Below are 22,226 nucleotides of genomic sequence, written 5' to 3' on the forward strand. Positions count from 1 at the left end.
GCCCCGCTGCTATGCCGATGGCTCGGGCATCAGAAGTATGAGGCCACGCACCGAGGTTCAGGCCGTCTCTCGGGCGGAACACAATCTTGTGGTCGTCGACAGGCAGTGGCGGGAGTCGCGCGTTCGTCTTGCGGTGTGCTTCGGGTGTCGGAGGAGGCGGCAGGTTCGCAGTAGTTTCTGCTAAGCGTTTCTTTTTCCGAGCCACGAGAAACCAGTTGGTGTCCTCCTCGGCCTGACCGGACGAAGCGTCGGAGTCCATTGTGTCAGGGGAGCGGTTGCTGTCGGTCTCCATCTGAGCGGAATAAATTGGCGTGGCAAAGGACCCGCGCCCACGTCTAGGCTGGCGAGGTGAACGCAGGTAAGGCTCAGCGTGGCAGCGTCGGTGGTCCAAAACTTCCAAAGCCAATAAATTGTGAGGATCTCACCAGATCTTGGAGAAATTGGGCTCGATCGATGCCGCTCGCCGAGCTTCGTCGTTTGATTGTATTTTCAGTGGTGAGAAGGTAGGGGAACCGCTCGTTGATGGTTCGAAATGCGGAGCCCATACAGAGTGCGGCCAGTCACTACGGCAGCAGGTGACTTTTCCTTTTGCTTCTTAATTTCCTCGAGTGACGGCTTGACGCGACGCTGACATATCCTCGGAACCATATACCCGTGATATAAGTTAGATAAGGTGCACAGTAAGATCATGCGAAACAGCGTCCATGATCAAGCCCCGCAATAACCCTTAAACACATAAGGAATATGAAGTCAAAAGTTCGACGAAGCCCGCCTGGTCGGGATGAAGCATGAAGCAATAAAACGACGAACACCGACCAAAACAAGTACTAAAAAGGAATGAATCTAAAAGATCTTCCGGCTTCTCTGCGGAAGCCTTGTTCACAATGGGTTGAAGAAAAGTTCACGGAGGCTTATGTATACTTCAGGACGTGACGTAAGCAGCATGTGTATGACAGGGGGAGGATTCCCTCATTTCGATTGAGTGTGTGACGTGTTTTCTGTATCTCCAGTGATTCCAGATACAGCCGCGATTGCAGGTTTCTTTCTTGGCCGATATATCTCGAGCGATCCCAGTCAATATTGTGGCCCCTTGCATCCGTGTGCTCGGAAAGGGCATTCGAAACTGTTGGTTCTGAAGTTATACATAAGCTTCCGTGAACTTTCCTTCAACCCATCGCGAACAAGGCTTCCGTAGGGAAGCCGAAACATCTTTTAGGTAGATTCCTTTTAGTACTTGTTTATGTCGGTGTCCGTCGTTTGATTGCTCCATAAGGAATATGAATGTCACCTGTTACCTCGTCTGGTTTTTCCGTAATTGTACAGCACTTTTCATGAAAAACTGGCAACTGGAAACAATAGTCGCAAGGAGTTGAGAAATTAAGCCACCTACTAAGGGAGAGAGAGCCGAGGCAACAGCCAAACAGGAAAGAAAAACGAAAATTAACAAATTTAACCGTTGCTTGTGGAACTATTTATGAATCAACATTCTTTTATTTAAGAAGAAGTAGAGAAAACGATGCCTGCATGCTGAAGTGGAGAATGACTCCATGTGTTCTGAATGACGCTTCTACCGTTATCAGTCTTACCGCCTGACGTATAGCCGCTTATTAGCTATGCTCACGTGGGTGTTTTTCTAACCTTCCGCGGTGGGCGCAGTACGTCCAGAACAGCCGCGTCCTGCGCTCTATGCGGTTGTACGGGACTGCCTGGCAGCCACGCATCGTTACGCAACTTCCCTAATAACAATACGAGTCGGTTTTGGCACTTAATTGGTAGAGCAGCAAACGATGGACCCAAAAGAACTGTGATTGTTCCGAAAATATATATTTATCTGTATTTCTTCCAGAGATAATTAAAGAAAACGTTACTAGAAATCTTTATTTTACACTTTCGCTTGCTTACTTGTTCTTGGCACTGTTCTTCCTACTCGAGTCCGTTTGATGTGAATCCTTGTTAGCCAAGCAAAGGAGAGGTCTATCTCACAGGCGTATACCTGTGAGGTACACCTTATTTCATTTCTCTTCTGCGGGTTTACGCGTTTTTATGGCGAACGGTGGGCATTATTCACATATACACTAGTAAAGGTACCCCCCCCCTCCCGCCTCATTTGCACAGAAAAGTTACCCTGGGTTGCCGCCCCCCCCCCCCCCCCTGAAAAACAATCCTGGGCACGCGCCTGGTCCGTCATATATACAGACAAAAATGTTCAGGGGATTCCATATGCGAATCGCCATAATGGCAGCGAGGTGATTCGTTCCGTGTATCCTGATTAACTATAGTAGTGGTCGCAGTTACTCCACGAACAGGAATAATAAGCGCAGACCTGTATAGTTTGGTACATTTCAGTGTTAACAGCTCAGTACAGACCGCGTCGAGTGAACAGGGGTGAGTACGCGTCTTCGCTCTGGTTCCGTCGAACTCGGCAGCCATGCATTGGTGTCTCCAATGTATTTATTAGTTGCCTAAGTAATTAGTTGCTTAAGTTGAGTCTATACCGTCAAGCGTCAGCTACGGAAGCGGAAGTGCCGCCATTGTTCGTTCACGGTCGTGATTATAGCCCCTAATCTAGTCAAGAGTTCGACGAATGTTCGTCTGGTCAGGTAACATGATGATGAAGAAATTACGGCCACTGATCAAGTCAAGGTGAAAGAACACACAGAGACGTTTCGGGACCCGTACGGGTTCCTTGATCACACTATGAGTGTGATCAAGGAACCCGTACGGGTCCCGGAACGTCTCTGTGTGTTCTTCATAGTGTGATCAAGGAACCCGTACGGGTCCCGAAACGCCTCTGTGTGTTCTTTCACCTTGACTTGATCAGTGGCCGTAATTTCTTCATCAGCCCCTAATCTAGTACACTATAGTCATGATGTAGGCACCCGCCTGTTTGCAGAGACTCGTAGTCGATCAGAGGCTTACGCGCGTTCATCGGGCTTCGACGCCGTGCACCCTCGCAGGAGGACGAAAATGCGATCGAGAAACGCGAGCATCTGAAGCGGCAACTGGAGCTGTTCCTGCTTCCCGAGCATCCGCTTCTGTCGTCGGCGCTGCTTCGGCAGCCAGCCATCAGTAAGGAGAACGAGCAGCTTCCCTGGATGATACACCCCTACGGAAAATTCAGGTGTGCCCTGTGGCCGTCAGATCTGGCTGGTGCCCATGGTTGGGACAGTGTACGGGAGAGCAGCCTGCGTTGAACAATTCTTTCGGGAGGTGGGAAGGGCCAGCACGCTTTGAGCCGTGTCGTCACGCGAAAAAGGCTGAGGGACTATCGAAAACCGTGCAGTGGAAAAAAGAAAAAAGTTACGAGCTAAAGCTAGCATGTTATAATGTGCCTACCAGCATCTTAAGTTTTCTCTCTTTTCAAAGTCCTGCGAACAACGGAAAAGTTTGCCGATTGACGTCCGTGGACCGCAACTAAATAATTTTTTAGACCGGTTGAGCAATTATACTATCAGTAGGAACGATGTATGATGGAATGATTTTATTGTGCCTGTTTCTGTTGCATTTTGTATTGTCTATACTTCTAATGCCACTCCTGCTACATCCCACTGCATTATGTACAAAAAAAAAATGATGACATAAAAGCTGTGCCCTCATCAGCCATCGAAGTGTATGGAACTTCATGAATGACGTCATGTGTTAAGGCGCGCCGACCATCACTTATAACTTGTCTAAGTTGTCTGAAATCGACTGACGCGACCGAACCTTCGCTCAAGTAACACAAGGAATGGAGAGCATCGCTTCTAAGACCCGCAGGCTACGTTTTTCAGCGAACTGTCTTGTGACCAGGAACCTCGTATACTCTGCATTAACATGCAGCGTGAGCTTGTGCATGCGAAGAGTTCATCTTGAGAGAGAAATTCGGACGTCTCGCAAGGCATTTCCTTTCTGGCAAAATCAAAAGTTAGATACTGGAAAAAAAAATGTATAAGAAGCACGCACAAATAAAAGGGAAAACGGAATAAATGGGGGCATATAAGCAAGACTTACTACTGATTACGCTTTGCTGAAAAATAATTTTAAAAACGTACACAAATGTATATGTAGAACCTCGTTGGCACGTCCCCGTTTGTTTTGGTTACCAAACTCTTGCGCTCTGAAGCACCGGTACTACTTAGTTTTCATGTTCGTCATGTGCGTTATCTTCCCGTCTGTTTCGTTCTTCTTCCCGGTTGTTACGTTCGACAATGTAGCAGCTTGACCCGAAAGGCGAAGCATTGATAGCGATAGCAAGTTGTTAGACAAACACACGAAGTAAGGCACGTAGGTTTATAAGCCGTGTAAATTACAGTAACATTATCTCACTAACTGAACAGGCATGGTGTCATGCGCGCACAGACAAACATGAACAAATCTCTCTCGATGACCGCGAGTGCTCACTGTCAGAACGCTGGCGCGATAAGCACCGTCATAACGAGCTCTGAGAGAACTTTCAGCAGTTCGTTGGCTTGCTGTTACGGGATGTTACATTTTCTGTATCATACGTTTTCTTTCCTTCATGTTCCCCTAAATATGCACTAACGGGGTTCTAAATAAGAATAAAACGCACGAAAACGCAGCACAGAGCCAACTATGCATCCTGCGATGGTGTGAGGACAGGGGCTTAAAGTTAACGCCAGGCTATGTTGGGCATGTGCGCCGCAAACTAAATGAATTGCTCTTATGTGCCGGCTTCCTGTTTGTAAGGTTTGCGTGTCTCTTCTTCATGAAAGCATGGTTGTCAGTGAGCACTGCTCAAGTGATGCTTTTGCGCGTCCGTGGTTTCTCGTTCTGGTTTTCCAAAATCGCCGGTAGAGCGGCTAGCAGGCGAATGCATTAATGGAACAAAGCGTCACTTCACTGACCAAGACGCACACACTGCACTCTATGGTCTGCGTTATGCGCCTATGAATTCAGCACCGCAGACACACGCTAAATGTTGCGACGGTTTAGTTCACATTATTGCACACGAAGCAACTGAAACTTTGCTGCTATATCCCTGTAGTTCTCGAACTAATAGCCGTCAAAGGGACCGTGACCCACCCAGAAGCCTTTGACCACACATAGCAAGCAGGGTGACTCCATACAGAGACGCAAATTAGTTTTGAATGCTCCCACCAATAAATGGATAAAAATCTTTAACACAGCGCTGAGTGTAAACGTAACACGATGCTAACCAAAAACAATGTCATAAGTCATTTTTGTAAGGACCGTATTGCAGGTAATTATATTTTAACAGGTGCACTAGCTACCAGATTTGACGAGTCCGACAAGTTGCTATGCACCGCTATTGAAATTGCGTGTTTTTTTTTTCTTGCATCAGAAGGTACCTAATTCTACAAAAACCAGCACATTTGTAACAAATATAGCAGTTCTTTTCTTAATGTAATGCATTATCTATGACAGATCAATATCCTTAATAACGAAAATTTGTAATTGCAACGAGTGACTTGATCTGCCTTAAATATTCACACAACAGAACCAAACTTTTCCCCCGTAATGTCTGCGTCGTAAATTTAGAGAAATATTCTGGGTGTTTCACCGAATACTTTCAGAAACAAAATTTTTTACTTGCTTCTAGCAGATAGCACAATTCTAGTTCATTAACTGATCTACTCGAAGAGGCGGACATTACTTGCACATAAAATTGGAATGCATAAGCGACTAATTAACAAAAATTCACTAATTAAGCTTTTCGCTATTCTTTTTGGCACGTGTTGCGATCTACAAATTCCAGCGGGCGAATCTGCAAGGCCTATTCACTTGAAACGAATTGTGCAGATGACACCATTTACGAGACATGCGCCGTCAAACTTGTGGTGAAAATGCACAGTCGTTCCACTTACTTTCTTAACAAAACGTCGTTTTATGCATTGAAGCACAAATTAATGGAACGCCAATGCATTTCTCCGCAATGTTTGGGGATTAATATCGCGAAACAGGTGTCATCCTGAGAATTCTTTCCAAGTGGATCCGCCTTGCGAACTCCCGGGCTAGAATTTGTAAATTGCAATATGTGCCATAAGCTAATTCACTAAAACTTAATTAGTGAATTTTTGTTACTTAGTCGATTATGCATTTCAATTATTTATGTAAGTAATGTCCGCTTCTTCGAGGAGACCAGCTTATGGACTAGAATTGTGCTATCTGAAACAGGCAGTTTAAAAAGAAATTTTTTGAAAGTGTTCTCCGGAACACCCGGTGTAAGTTTGTAGGCCTTAAGAAAACTCAGTCATAATTCGTCACAGAAGAGGTTAATGGTTTTACACAATAAAACGAGTAATATAAATGAAGGTGTCATCAATGTTTTTATCATGTCTGACCGCCTTCCTGCGCAGGGCTCGCTGGGACATGACGATGGTGCTTCTGGTGGTGTCCAACGTGGTGCTCATTCCGGTGCAGGCCACCTACTTCAGCAGCGTCGAAGACGAGATCTTCCAGTGGATGCTCTTCAGCCTCGTCTCAGACGCCGTCTTCGCCGCGGACATCGTTTTCAACTTTAGAACTGGTGCGTCGCGCTTTCGCGGACGTCTCACTGTATTCGTCGAGCTGCACTTAAACCTGGAACTAACTGCAGTGGACGCGAGGACCAGCACTCGAAGAGCCGGCGCTGCAGTCGTTAAGTAGAAAACCCGCCGTGGTTGCTCAGTGGATATGGTGTTGGGCTGCTGAGCACGAGGTAGCGGGATCGAATCCCGGCCACGGCGGCCGCATTTCGATGGGGGGCGAAATGCGAAAACACCCGTGTACTTAGATTTAGGTGCACGTTAAAGATCCCCAGGTGGTCGAAATTGCCGGAGTCCCCCACTACGGCGTGCCTCATAATCAGAAAGTGGTTTTGGCACGTAAAACCCCATAAATTATTTTTTGTTCTTAAGTAGAAAGTTGGATCACGTGACATATCGCTTCGCTGCGGCGAGAGCGTGCGCGGCTATTGTTGTTTTTCTTCCCGCGCGATTTAGCAGCTTTATTTTATTTTCATTTTTCACAAACTTTGCCCCTTGTGGTTGAATAGTATACTGATTGCATGCCGTATTAGAACAGAAAAAAAAAGTTGCTTGAGGCGTTCTATAGTCGGATACAACTTTAGAAAAAAAAGGGGCGTTTACTCCTCCGACGCGGATGCACACGAGCATCCACCAATGGGCGCGCACTCTGGGCTGACGTCATGAGCCGGACGGCCGGTGACCCCGCCGACGAAGAAGATGGCCGCCCGCGCTTCGAACTGGGTCAAGTCGCGCCAGCTGTGTGCGTCAGCGATAAGTGCATTGTTTTATATAAGTACTTTTTCAATAGCAACTGATCCATTTTAAGCTTGGAAAACGAGTAGTAGATACGCCATGTACATGCGCACAAGCGCAAAAGCCATGCAGAGCTGCTCTTTCTACTTTTGTCACTTGCAATGAAGCTAAGGAGCAGACGACGGGCAGCGTTGTAGAAGGCACGGGGTTATTTTTCTGTCGCTATCCGGCATGTGCTGTAGCACATGAGAGCTCTACTAAACCAGTCACCAAAATACAAAAGTCTTTGTTTATGCCACCAAGAATTGCGCATTTCAGGAGCACGATTTTTCGAGCGGGACTATTTTAGTCGCGGGGGCAGTCGGCTGTCGCGCTTCGGTCATCTGGGCGGGGCCTCCTCTTTTTTCTAAAGTTGTATCCGATTATAGATGCTTTGTAGTATACGCTCATCGCGTATTGTATCCAGCCGAGACAGGGATTTTTTTCTGTATTGATCAGATTGCTCGTTTAGAACGTTGCACCGACAAGACGCAAAAGCCCATGCAAAAATAAACCTGCATAGATTTTTTCGACAGCCCGAATGGGTTCTCGCAATATTTGTACCAGTAAATGAATCTTTTTGTGAGATATTGTCAGCGTTCAAGGCGCGATCGGGTTCCAGTTGGTGATAACGTTCACCGGAGTCGAACAAAAATTGTACGAGTTTTTTTTTTCTTGAGCGGTGCGAATAAAGACGGCTTCGACTACTACATAATACAAACAGGAGCTCACTTCATGTAGATTTTGCAGTACAAAACAAAAATATGACCACCTCCCACCTCACTTTGTAGCTTCGCGCTTCCTTCTTGTTTCTGTTGTTCTCTTCGCATGTCTGCTACGCTAAAGTAAGGAAAATTACAGCACGTTCCATCGTCCGTCTCATCGTGTATACGGTGCATGCGAACGAGACACAAATGTGTAGTACGATAGACTTCTTATGCAGTTTAATAAGGGCCCGTGCTGATCCCGAAGAGTTTGCATGTATACGAACGATGCATTTTTAGTAAACCACTACAAAAAGTTATTAACAATAGATATTGCTGGTAAGATAAGTTAGGAAGATACTTAGCATAAAGTTATACGAATAATTAAGCCGCAGTTCATGGTACGCAGAAGGCTAAAGATTTGACTGAATCGAACGTGTGTGTCTACGTTGTCAACGAGAAAGTGCAAAAAAAGTCGCAGTTTCGCCCGAAAGGCCAAGCATTGATTGTGATAGCAAATTAATGGATAGCAACACGAAGTAAGGATAGTAGTTTTATCGGCCGTATATACTTGTAAACATAGGCATACTAACTAAATTAACAAGCATGGTGTCACGCGCGCACAAGCAAACATGAACACTTCTCCCTCGATGACCGCGGAAACTCGCTGTCGAAACGCTGGAGTTAGGAAGCGTGGCAACAGCAGAGAGTGATTTGACCTTCGCGCTGCTTCTCGCATCAACGCGAACTAAGCTGCGGAAACACAGCGCACGGCGGATTGTGTCCCCGTCGCACATGGCTTTCAATACACAGCGGCCCGGGCGGGCGCGCGCGGCCGTCCGCGCCGACCGGGGTAGAACGCGCCTTCCCCTTCCTACCCACGGCTGAACGTGTTCCCGTTTTACATTGCGCGTTCTACTCCGGGCGGCCCGGAGTAGAACGCGCCCCCTCCCCCTCCCCATTGAGCCTTGCGCACGACGGAAGACGGCGCGCTTCATCCTCACTTTCCTCCCTTTCGTGTGCGAGATTGAGCCGCGATGGCCGGATCACCCTCGCACACTTTTACTCGCACATAGGGCATACGGCTCGTGGTGATTTTATTGCCCTTGGGCTTTACACGGAACCTCACGGCGACGGCGACGGCAGAAATTCGCTTGGAGGGTCCATATGATTGGTATCGCAATAAAAATAAATCATACCAATAAATTCCCATGCTCAACTCAATTCCCTGCCCTGCCCTGCTCAATTCCCATGCCCAATTCAACATGCTCAAACATAACTAAGGACAGTAAATTTACGAGCGAGATTGTCATGTGCTACGCGCGTGACCGGCCGCGTCTGTCGCATATATCTAGCTTTACGTATTCTATTGCTTCACTTTTTCGAATTGAACTTGTTAATTCGTAGAGGAATATGTTCGCTTTAATATCTGCACTGGGATTTAACTACCAGTGAGCTTGTGTAGAAGCTACCATGCTCTCTATGTATGCGATAGTACATAGAGCAAAATCTGGCCCAAATTGGAACTGAGAAATACGGGGTATTCTCGTACGACATATAATGCCCTAAGTGAAAACAAAAAACAAACATTCTTGCGTAGAACTGCTACAATAAACCAAAATTCCGCGGCAGTATAAAAAATGGCTGTGGCTTAGCTAAGGTTAAGCCCAGGATGCGAAGCATACTAGGCTTTATTTTAGTTGTTGAACCACTGTTTAGCCTGGTGAACTGCTGTTGCTTGGCTATATTTGGTTCGGCTAGACGAAGAAACAACTCATGCGTTACTCTGCTTCGCCTTCAAGAGTGGAACGCGACAGCGTTCCCGTAGACCCGCCAAGGGGTGTAAGACAATGGGCTACGGCGCAGCGACTACGCGCCCCGCATTGGACGCGGTGAGCGTCGAGCAACGCAGCGTTCGGCGCGGCAACGAAATGTGCGCCTGAGCAAGCGACGCACGCCTGAGCCTTAGAAACAGCTCGTTTCTAAGGCAACACCGCATTCACTAGAGGCGCTTTTGTACCGCTTTGAAGCATCGTACTCGTGGCTCAGTGGTAGCGTCTCCGTCTCACACTCCGGAGACCCTGGTTCGATTCCCACCCAGCCCATTTTGCAAGAGTTGAGTCAAAGCCACCTAGAAACAAGCGCAGCTGCTTATATACCGCCGCAATGCCGCGAGCGACCCGTTTTGGAGCCCCGTTTCTCCTCTGTCGTGACGTCACGGTGTCACGTGGTATTGAAGGCGACACCGCCGCGCCTGAGGAGCTGGGTTGAGCTCCAGTAATATGCTTCGCATAAAAACAAAAGCACGCGAAGGAGCTGAATGAGATGCTCCGGCACGTGATACAGCTTTACACGTAATTCAGGCGCTGGCAGCGGTCGGTGCCACGGTATGTCATTGCCCCAAAATCTTGACGCTCTATTACGATTTATCAAAATAAGCTGATCAGAGTGCTTCTTTACTTGAGCAACTCGTATTTGAGAAAGAGTCTTCAAGCCATATTAAACGCACTTCCACCAAATTCATTGTTATACTCACAGACCACTTTCTGTGGCTATGAGGAGGGGGTGGGGGAGGGAGCTACGGGCGCGTGGCTGCTGCACATGTGTTACGCGCCAAGTAGTACGGCAGCGTTGACAGTCCTTTTGGTTGCTCGGAACAGACGCTGAATCGACGCAGCATCCACGTGTGACGGTGTCGCGTTTGCCCCGACGCGGAAAGGAAAAGCCACAAAATAAGGAAACTTTTACCCTCAGTAGTCTGTTAAGTCTTATTTAACTGTAGCTAATAAGGTGGTTATGTTTTCTCTTCCTCGGCCTAACCTAACGTGGATTAAAACGCGGGACTCTTTTTAGAAGCGCTCTCACTTGTGCACGCTTTGCCTCTGTAGCTTTCCTTTCATAGCCACAGAAAGTTGTCCGCGAGTATATAAAACGCTTGTTTACGAATGTGCCCGAATCGTGAGCCCTCACAGCGTGCAAGATGGTGCCGTAGTCCGTGTGATCGCTTTTCTACTTTAGTCTAATCTGAGGAAACAATCAAAACGTCTTCGTCGTCTTCAGCCCCGGGATAGTAAGTTGATACTCGCTCTGTAGTTCATGTCACAGTCACGTTAGGCAGCTGCCACCTTACACTCTGTCCACTCGCGATGCCTTTTTTGGTTAAGGTTTGACAGCAGTATGAAAGTTCAGGGAACCATATATAGGTTTACTCAGGCACGCGGCCCGTGTTTGCGTGCTTGTGTGCGCACGTGCGGTGGAAGCGGCTTTCAGCATATTGGCGAAGTATTCGTTTCCCTAATGACAGTGTTTTGAATTCACCGTGTGTTAATATATACCAACATAGTTGATCCGAATTCCCGGGTAATACGAATGTTGAAAAGAAAGAAAAAAGGCCCCCGGCCCAGAATATGTACAGTACGTTAAGTTGGGGATGATTTGAGCGTTATCCCGTGCGCCGACGGCTGATGCGAATTTAGAGTCGCGACGCGCAGTTACGAAGTCAGCGTGTGAATTCTTGATCGTGCATAACGCTAGCAATGACCGGCGCACTCGAAAAGCGCTCGCTGCATCCAGCTGCGATACGCGTGGAGTACGTGCAGCAGCGGCAACGTTTAGGTGAAGATACGAGTGCGAATTGTTAAGTATTCCGGAAACATCTCCTCAACGACATTGAGAGGAAGGTAGAAATTTAGATAAGAAAATTCACTCACTTTGATGTTGTCATTTTGATTGTTACAAGTCAGATAAATTTCGGATGATAGGAATATTTTTTCGTATTCTCGAGAAATGAATATTATCGATGCTTATTGCCTTTGCCACATGCTCGCGGCCTCCCCCTCTTTTTCGACGGCCCTACTCAGAAATGTCTGCTGCGTCCGCGCGGAACTATGCCTACCGTACTCCGCGCCTCTATCGCGCTATTGCCCCATGAGGGATTATAGGCCCCGCACATGCTGAGATTTCCATTCGTTCGATTCCATTCATTTCTTGTCATCTACCGTTGACGGCGAGCCGATCCGGCTGATAACGTGGGCGGAGCGCCCCTCAGATCAATGACGAAGAACGAGAAGGAATAGCATTGGCATAAAATTGCCTTACATTATTCAGGCCTAGCTTTCCCCGCTGTTGCTTTTGTCGGAGCCACTTCTTGTCATATCACATACTCCAAGTAACTGTTGTTTTAATTAAGAAAAAGAAATAGTGGCGCTTGGTACGAGAAGCTCATGGGAAGGCCTGTTTGCCTTTCGAGTGAAATTGTGGGATCCCAGCTACAGCCTATCGAAAACAACCCCCATATGCTCCACAGCCCCCATGTATAATAATCACATGTCAACATATACGTTACTACATGAGTATGTTTCCACAAATGGCATGCACGGGTATACAGAAGGGTTGTGCACGTGGTCTACGTGCCTCGATGACGATGATGGTGATTATGACAAAGTTGATGCTTTATAAGCCAGCCATTTCATTCGAAACAGGGCGGTAACAGAGGGTCACCCAGCCTGTCGTCAGTTATTCATGATTATTCACGACAATGCTGCTTAATGACTACTTAACTTTATTCACCATGGTGCAAATGTGTCTAAGTGTCTTCGTAACGCTGCGACCGAATACAGCACGCGCGCGCTGTCTAAGACGTCGACGCTGTGGATCTACTGAGTTAGCACAGAGTGCGAGTGGCTTATACGTCATAGTCCGTAATCTACGCTTCCACCGGGTTCACTCGTAGTGTTGTGCCGTAGCGAGTTCGACCTCCGGCCACTGGAGGTCGCGTTGGACCAATTGGTTGGACGCGCAATGCAATACCACCTGTTCACTAATAATTTTGTGTGCATTAAGAAACTTCGGCTGGACCAAATTAACCCGGACTCTTCCACTAATGCGGTGAACCTAATAGGAATAGAAATGGGAAGTTTTAGCAGAGCGTTTACAGCTCGTTCCGTGCACTCAGACCAGTGTATCCTTGCAAGCTGCACATAACTGCTTGGTGGGAACTCTTATGCGCGTGCGCATAACGCTCACGACGGCAGCGGAAGGCATTTAACGCTTACCTCGCCCAGATCCCGAGCCGACAGAGCGGAGAGTGCTATGCTGCGTCCACTTCGGTTCATTAGAGAGTTTTAGCTTGTCCGATACTCGGTAAACACAGGCGGACTGGGCGTCTTACTGGAGGGGCGGAGGCGTAAATATGGGGGACTGCACGGTGATGCTACCTGGCAGCGCAGAGCTCAACCAGACAAACACAGATAATATTGCAGTAATCAAGTGTATTTTACTTCACTGCTGGTGTTGATTTTCGGCTGCAACACGATTACGCCGCTGCCGATAATTTCCACCAGTAGCGAAGTAGAACACACTTCGTTACTGCAATATTACCTCTGTGTTCGTCTGATGGAGCTCTGGGCCACCAGGTGGCTGCACCGTGCAGACCGTTCACGTTTGCGCCTATGCTCATCCGGTAAAACGTCCAGTCCGCCTGAGTTCATCCGAATACCAGACACGCTAAAGCTTTCTATTATGTCAGCCAAGCTGACTACTGGTTGAATGTGTCTCTATGGGACGCGCTCGCCGAAAAATGCTGAATCCGACAAAGTTGTTCTTTAGCATAGTTTACTACAAAAACTACTATAGGGAATTAACTTTGGCACTTGTGTTTACGGGAGTTGCAAGCATGGCGGTTCAGTCAGGAGTGATATATTCTGGTAACCATTCCCCCACGATGTCAAATTCACCATATTGTTGCCTCCGATTGGCCCAGAGGCCAGCTACGACCAGTTTCATTGGCTCAAAATGCCGCCATTGCATAATTTTACAATGTGGCGCAATATGTCCAAAATAATGTTTTAACATATGATATGTAACATATGGTGAAAACCTTTTATTTCTACGCAACATGTTGAAACATGAATTAGTTTGTTCGTAATGTATAATGCAAAATGTCCGCCGCATTGTCTAATTTTGTAATGGCGGCATTTGCAGCCGATAAGAGAGGCCGCAGCTGCCCTCTGAACCTCTCCGATCGGTTGAAAAGGTCGCCGTTACAGAATTTGACGATATGACGTAATTTGACCATGTCAGAAATAGCACCCATGTTGGGAATTACGGGCAGTACATGAACTTGCCTTCTGGCTTTAAATGGGTTTGTGAATTCACTCATTGATAATTTTTAACAGGGTATTGCGTTATGAGTTGCACGTACACAGAGATGCATTATCTTTTCTGGGTTTAGAAAAGTATGAGCGTTTGGGAACTTAGAATGGTGTTAGCATTATAAAATAACGTCACAATAAAGTGTAAAGCATGGAGCACGAGCATTAAACAAGTTCGTGGAATAAGCCCATCATTCCCATGGCAGCCTAAGGAGCGCAACGCCAGGGTTCCGTCCAGTACGTTTATCATGCAGGAAGCTCTGTGCTATGCGGTACCATAGCGCGTGAAACCTGAACCGTATAAGCGATGCTCGCCTATAGAACTGTCTAGTGTGGTTGTAACGCGAAACATCAGGGCCCGTATTCACACACACACACAAAGAGTTCTTACGCTATACAGAAGCGTTCGTATAAGAGCAAATTCTAGCCACTCCCGGTGTTGGACATAATAACAAAGGTGGTCGACAAATGGCAAAGAGCACTTACGAACGAAAAGCGTTGTGAATTCGGCTAACGACACGCCCAGCGTCTCGACTGGCCGACATCTTGTCTTACGAAGACTCCTAGCGTAAGAACGTTTTGCGAATACGGGCCCCGTTACTGCGTTAGGTCGCTGCCACGCACGGCGGTCCGCCGCCAACGCCAACCACCGGACGCCGTCTACACGCCATCCGCTATTGCAGGCACGCACGCCTTTATACCAGTGCGTCTCTGAGCTCGCGCGCGCGCTCGCGTGCAGGGGTGATCGTGGAAGAGGACTACGAGCGCGTGGTGATGGACCCGGGCTATGTGGCGCGCAGCTACCTGCGCGGCTTCTTCCTCATCGACCTGGTGTCCACGCTGCCCTGGGACTACCTACTTGCCCTCATGCTCACCCTGTTCAACCACGAGGCCGACGAAGGGGACGCCTCGTTCGCCATGACCGTGCGCCTCCTGCACCTCACGAAGTTCCTCAAGCTGCTCAAGCTGCTCCGCCTCACCAGGCTCGTCCGGTACCTGGACAACGTCGAGCAAAACTATGTGAGTCCTCCTCCCCCCACTCTTGGCGCGAGGGAGGGCATTAGGCAACGCGCGTGTGCTTGCAGAATTTTTTCAGCGGCGCAAAAGACGAAGAGGGCGCGAACACAACGCGGCAATCAGTGAGGCAGCAAAGCGAGAAGCGCTTTTAACTACGGTTTATTTAAAGAAACGTTCGTTTTTTTTTATTTGCACCCGACAACCACGCAGTCATCGTTGTTCTTCCTCATCTTCTGGTGTATGCTCTCGCTTCGGTATGTTTCGCGCTGCTCATTTTTATGCGGTATCAGTAACAAATTACCTAGTTTCAACGAAACATCAAGTATAATTGCGCTCAGAGGCGTGGATCTGGAATAGCGTCAAAAGGTAGGAACTCATCAAGACATATAGAGTGGGACGACAGCAAAGGGGAGGAGGGTGGTGGTTGTAGCTAACCGGTTGCTCAATTCCATCTGCGCTGAAGTGCCGCCATGTCTCTAGGGAACAAATGGTAGGGGGAGGGGGAAGGGAGCTGTTATGCCTCAAGGGACACGCTGTGCAATGACTGGCCTGCCGCCAAAGCACTGTCCAGTGTACTCTCAAACGTGAGGGGCCGAATTCACAGTTTTTAATTTATATATGTTGTGTGTGTGTGTGTTTTTTTTTTTTGGCTAGCCGCCTTCGATAATATGTTCAGCGTCACGATTGGTGAGAGCCGCTTTTGCGACCAATACTTGCGTTATGACGTTTCTGAACACGGGTCAAGGGCCCAAAGCCGGGATAATGTAACGAATCCATTGTCATTGTATTTATTTTCGCCCTTTGTCAGTGGTCAGAGCGGTACTCCGCCAACGTTATCACCGGGATCGGTCGTCCGTGAATGGCGGACAAGTAATTAATGGATCTAGCGAAGCGAGTTCTTATATGTTACCGGCCCATAAGTTTGTTTGTTGGCTTCTTATGATATGGCCTATAAGGGCTTAACTCACCAAGCTTTCTGTTCGTAAGGGCTGTTTGTTATTGTCCCGTCGATTTCGCTAACAACGTGTCCAGCGTCATGAACAGTTTTAGCGGGAGAACATTGTTCCTGTATTCTTTCTTTGGTTGGGGGCATGTACGGGCCCTGATCTCTGTAACAGACTTGAAAATTCTATTAGTTGCTCGTAATGCATAGTTAAACCGCAAGCGCAAGTTACTGATGCGATATCAAAAAAAGGGACCACAACGCACTGCTGTGTTTTCTTGTAGTGATCTTCCATTGCGTCGCATCAGTTCCCTGCGCTGCGCATCGTAAGGCTCCACGCTTGTAAGTTCGCTCTGCCATTTACCGACAGCTTTCGGTAATGATAGGTCCAGCATCAGGTTTGGCGACAATTTTTTTTTAAAGCTAGAGTTGTGTACGACCGAATTCCAGACAGTTGTTATGCTCAGCGCCGGGTTGGCCTGTGGGCTAAGGGGGCTGTAGCCCCGTGCTCACGACTGCAAAGGGGCCCCGTGAAAACTGTTTTCTTGACGGGCCCCTCCACAATGTTAAAAGGCCCTCACCAGGGCTCCGTTGTAAATTTTGATTGTACACTTGAAGTTGTAACATGCCGTCCAGAGAGTGATCTACCGCAAGAATTATTTAGAAAAAGGTTTAGTAGTAGCCGAAATAGAAGTAAAGAATATTTGGTCTGAGGAGGTGACCTGCACAGAGGCTTTCTTCCTTTGCTCGACAAGAGCCCGCAAGGGGCTTTCCTCTCGTGCATTTTCCCTTAGAAGAGACGAGGGTTCACCTCCACTTTTTTGGTAGCAACACCAGTAGATTAATATATTTATAATTGGTTTACAGCAAATGATGTACTTACGTAATACGTACATCTAATCTTTCCAAGTCTAGCTGCAGCGCTGTTGTTGACATGACGGTATATATCCTAAGGAAACGTGTTCTTGAGGAGAAAAGTCAAAGCTTACTCTGTCATTGTTGATTCCAAGCCAGACGATTCCCACGCTGACCAACTTCCCATTGTCCTCAGATGCAGGCTACACAGTGACGCTCACAAAAGGTTCATTGGGTTTGTACCAATTGAATAGCACAAGATTGAATACCTGGCACCATGCGTTTTCTTCGTCAGGAGAACAGCATTTCAATGGAAAGCTGCTGAGGCCATTCCTACGACAACGCCAGCAACGTGGCAGGGAAATACAAGGGCCCGCTGGCGCACGTAAAGAAGAAGCCATTGGCAATTTATGTAGATTGCTGCGCTAAATCTTTAAACCTGGTTGATGTTCGCAGTTTTTGTTGTTGTGTCAAAACAGCCAATATTTTTTTTTTACTGAATGCAAGAAGTTGTGTGTGTTTTTTTCCCCAGCGCTGGGACTACTTTCTGAACAGCATTGAACAGTGTGGGAAACCTTTTTTGAAAAGTTTGTCGAATACGAAGTGGCCTCGGTATGCTGACTCGTGCGAACGAATTGTTGTTAATTTCCGACTTATGGACGTCTGTCTTAGTATTCTGCGTCAAGATGAAAGGAAACTGGTAACACTCGCCTCTCGCACAATCTCCCCGCGAACAGCTGTCGAAGCTCGAAACTGCTTTCATTGTAGCTTTGTGGAAGGAGGTTTTGAAGTAGTTTGACAAGACCAGTGTGGCGCTTGAGAGGCCTGATTTAGGCCTTTCAACGGCTGTTGAATTTATAATTCTTTAGGCGTATATGTCGGCTTTGTTCGCGCTAGGTAAGTTTTTTAGGGAAGGACAAATGAACTGAGTGTCCGTAAGTGATATAAGTCTGAACGCATGTGAGGCGCCTCGACAGAGTTTACGGAGCGGCGAAAGCCATGAGATTCAGGCCACAAGAAAGTTCCATATGCTCGGATCCGCGGAAGTAGCGAGGAACCAAGACCTCGAGGAGCACAATGCACGAGACTGACGTAGTGGCCGCGTCGCGGTAAAAGCTGGTCCTCCCTGCGTGGAGGGAGCCTAACCGACTCTGCAGGCATTTTCACTAAAGTTGTTCTCTCTCTCTCTCTTCAATATAGTTACGTAAAATGCTATTGATAAAATAAGTAGGGCATTGGGTGATCGAAAGGCTACGTACACTAACCGTAGCGAAAAAGTTCAGCTGTTTTCAGCTCTCAAGGAAGCTTCTGAATGTATTGCGGAGCTCATCAAGCAGGCTTACGAATTATCCGAAATATGCAGAGCCGATCTTGACTCCACATTTTGTGCTGAGGTAGAACATGCATCGCTGCACAATGCGAGATTTTACCGCTCGTGGCCTGCTAGAAATATTAAAGCAAACTAATTTTAGGCTCTTTTTAAATATATGTATTGTCTTTAGCATTTACTGGAGTATTCCAGTCTCAAATTGGTAAAAACCAAACTCTCATGTTAAAGTATTTCTTTGATTAGGAATTGCCTGCGGTCCACCTTCGTTGTTAGAAGAATGCATTTCCTAGCCATTGTGTTCATCGAACAGGAACCGTAAATGAATATTTTTTTTATGAGCAAATATCAGAGTTTGTGAGTAGCAAAAGCCACAAGACGCATTCTTAAATGGGATATTTGTTTATGCTACTCTGCAGTGGCATTACTTTATCTTTGTTTGTGATTAATATAAAGTGTCACGTACGAGCCTACTGTTTATTCTATTCGAATGATGACTGCGGTAAAAAGTTATTGAGCCTTTGCGTTGTCTCTTTCATCAGTTCTAAAATGGTTGTCAGAATTATGCACGCCATAAACATGTAATGCCGTATGAGGTTTAGAGTTGTACATGCGCTTTCTGGTATTTGCCACATATGCCATGTATGAGTAGCAATATAACATGTCCATGCATACCAAAAATATTTCAAAGGAACCATACTTTGGACATGTTGGTATTCCACACTTGTGAAAACAGCGCAAAATAAGAAAAGCTGAAGAAGAGGACTAGACAGCGCCGTTCTTCTAGGCCTCCTTTTGCCTTTTGTTACTTCGCGCTGTTTTCATAAGTACTAAAATGTTTGTTGCTTCACAGCACATGGTTTTCTCCTTCCACAGTGATGACGATGGAGCGATTGGTGGATTTGTGGCTAACATCATGGCTAAATGATAGTGACGGGCCCGTTAAACAACAAGCATTACATAACAACCCTAAAAAAACCAAGAAACACCTTATCTCAAAGCAGAAAAAATGTTGCGGACGTTACGCCGAGATACATGATGCCTTTGATCGATCATATGTATAGGCAAATAACCTTTCATCTGAGGATAAATTGAAAAAGAAGGAGGCGGTACATACAGCAGTGTAAATACTTAACAACTTTACAGATAATCACAATGCCGTCGTCGTCGTCGTCATCATCATCATCATCATCATCATTACCACCACCACCATCACCACTCGAGTCCCGAGGTAGATCGAGCCCTGGGCCCCAAAATTCTTTAATCTGGCATTGCTGATGCTGCACCTATATTAGAGGAGGAGGTGGGCCAAAGACCATTTACGAACGTAAAACTTTATGAAGTCGTCCCCAGAACCCGTATTATAATAATGTTCTTCCTTAATAGGTGTTCGTTATAGCAGGTGTCAGTCAATCGAGATACCGGATAATATTAGGGAGGAGACCGGGCAATAGTAAACAGCAGTTATTTAGAAAAAAACTTCGTAAAATTGGTCACAATCCTCGTATTGACAAAAAAATTATTACGCTATATTTGTGCGTAACGGAAATGACAACCAATCCTGATGTTGGACAAATAAATTTGCGGAATGCTCCGACAAATGACAAAAAAGCACTTACGGACAAAACGCTCTTAATAAAGAAAAAATGAGACACCCACCCAAACGCAGTAATTTCTACGCTAGAAAAATTCTTCCTGATCCGGGACTCTAACGTGGGACCACTGCCTTTCCGGGGCACCCGCTCTACCATCTGAGCTAACCAGGCGGTCAGCAGAGGCAGGGCGAAGTCGAATTTATCGACAGCTGGAAGCAAAGGTCGGATTTTTCTTCAACTGCGAGGCTTTTCTTTCAAGGAATCCGTATGGATTTCCTTTGTAGCAATTGCTACGTTTGGGTGGCTGCCTCATATTTCCTTTATTATTTAGTTCCTTCTACCTTGCGGGTTTCCGCAGAACCATTACGCCAAAACGATCTTATACTAAAATTGTTCTTAAGTGCGAATTCCAATTAGTCCCAATGTAAGACATATTGTTAGATAAGGTGGCCTGACAACCACAAATATTGCTTGCGAACCAAGAAAACATTGCGAATTTTGCACGATGTTTTCAACTTCTATGGAGTTCACTACAGAGCGCGTATTCAGAAGAATTGCATAGAATTGTTCACAAGAGCATAGTCTAGCCTATCCGTATGCTGGGCGTATTGTTAGCACAGGTGAGTGGCCAGTGTCGAAAGGCACTTACGAACGAAAAGCGTCGATAATTCTGCCCCTGGACTTTATCGGTCATGCCACTCGGTTGGGTGCAGTGCTGCGTCGCACTGTACCACTAATAACCTACAGCTGTTATTGTTTGACGAGGGCTCTTGCCAGCATGCTTGTCGTCGAAGATCACGTAGTTCGATAGCTATAATCACTATACACCCTAGAACAAAATCGTAGCGCTCAATGCAGTTATCTGACAAAGAAATACATGGCGTACCTTCATATGATTCTGGGGGTGTTATGGTATGGCCGCTACACTTTAGAACGCAGAGATAGTGCGCATTAGAAAATAAATATTTTGAAGATTCGGCGTCTTTGCGTGTGTGCCTGTGTGTGTGTGTGTGTGTGTGTGTGTGTGTGTGTGTGTGTGTGTTGTGTGTTGTGTGTGTGTGTGTGTGTGTGTGTGTGTGCGTGCGTGCGTGTGTGCGTGTGTGTGTGTGTGTGTGTGCGTGTGTGCGTGTGTGTGTGCGTGCGTGCGTGCGTGCGTGCGTGCGTGTTGTGCATGTTGTGCGTGTCTCGTCGTGTGAACAGGACTTGGCTGGTGTTCCTCGTGACATTAGCGAATATCTACGGGTGGTTCAATATAATAGAACAAATAGCGATATGGTGACGTAGAGCGGAAAGCTGTCAACCGAGCGCACAGACGGAATTAAACGAGCTAACAGGAATTCCATGCAAGTTCTGTTGCCAGATCATTTGCTGCAGACCAACAAAAAAAAAGGCAAATACAAGCCATCACAACGAGCCGCACGCCTCAGCTTAGAAGATAGCGGCTTCCCAACGAACATGTACGTTCGGAGCACGAAAAATCACGTCACCTGTAAGGAACTCTAGTGCCCTCTGCGAAGCCCTTTCAGCACTTATGCTATTGTCTTCTTGTGGTAGGGTACATAAGCGTATACAGGGTGATATATTTTAATGGAATCACCTTTTAAAAATGTTCAGCAGGGTTCAACCAATGAGATGTTTCCTCCACCACTCGTCTCCTTCACCTCGGCGGACGCTAGGGGGACAGTAAGTCGTCGCAGTCTGTTTGCTGATTAACTAAAATCGTTAATTAATTGTGTTTAGTTACTGGATTGAAGAAGCATGTTGCAATGGCAGTAATGCAGCAGGGCGCTGCCCGAGGCTAGAGCGATTGACGCAATTTTAGAGACGCCATACGTAGTTTAGATATTCGTCGACAAAATTTTGTATTTTCCCCTCTGATTTCGAAACCGGACGCTTAAACAGAGCCGTATAAGCACCTCCGACGTTATGCTCGACGCCATCCTGACGTAGGGCAGCTCACTGCAATAATGAATTGCTGAGACATCCTATCCGTTATCGCGCTTTTGAACCGCAAGCGACGGTATATAGGTCGCCGATACACAAACTTGAGAGAAAATAACGATAAGAGGTGTGCCCATGCGGGAAAACCCGTTGGCGTTAATGAAAACAAACGAGGCGGGCAGCACCACGTTGGCGCTGCTTCCAGTGCTTTTCGTCTGCCTAGTTTGTGTGCGAAAGCGAAAATTTTCGTCGACATACATCTTAAGAACCAATGGGGATTTTAAAATAGCGTAAATTCTTTTGCCTCCTGCAGCGTCCTTCTCTAATACTGTTATTACAGCGTTTACGGCGAAACCATTAAATAAAAAAAATTGATAACTAACTTTTAGTGAGCGAACGGACTGCAGCGACTACTCAACCGTCTATAGCGTCT

The 22,226-nt window shown here is 46.7% G+C and overlaps 1 protein-coding gene across 1 annotated transcript in view; it reads left to right on the forward strand.

Moving 5' to 3' along the window:
* Nucleotides 1-453: 453 nt before the first annotated feature.
* LOC142570456 (potassium/sodium hyperpolarization-activated cyclic nucleotide-gated channel 1-like) overlaps nucleotides 454-22,226 on the forward strand; it is a 53,989-nt gene continuing 32,216 nt past the window's right edge. Inside the window, exons 1-4 of the mRNA XM_075678841.1 lie at nucleotides 454-495; nucleotides 2,958-3,121; nucleotides 6,318-6,487; nucleotides 14,855-15,135. Of these exons, the coding sequence (XP_075534956.1) occupies nucleotides 454-495; nucleotides 2,958-3,121; nucleotides 6,318-6,487; nucleotides 14,855-15,135 (657 nt within the window). The remainder of the gene's footprint in view (nucleotides 496-2,957; nucleotides 3,122-6,317; nucleotides 6,488-14,854; nucleotides 15,136-22,226) is intronic.

The sequence above is a fragment of the Dermacentor variabilis genome, chromosome 2 (assembly GCF_050947875.1).
Source record: "Dermacentor variabilis isolate Ectoservices chromosome 2, ASM5094787v1, whole genome shotgun sequence".
NCBI classification, from domain to species: domain Eukaryota; kingdom Metazoa; phylum Arthropoda; class Arachnida; order Ixodida; family Ixodidae; genus Dermacentor; species Dermacentor variabilis.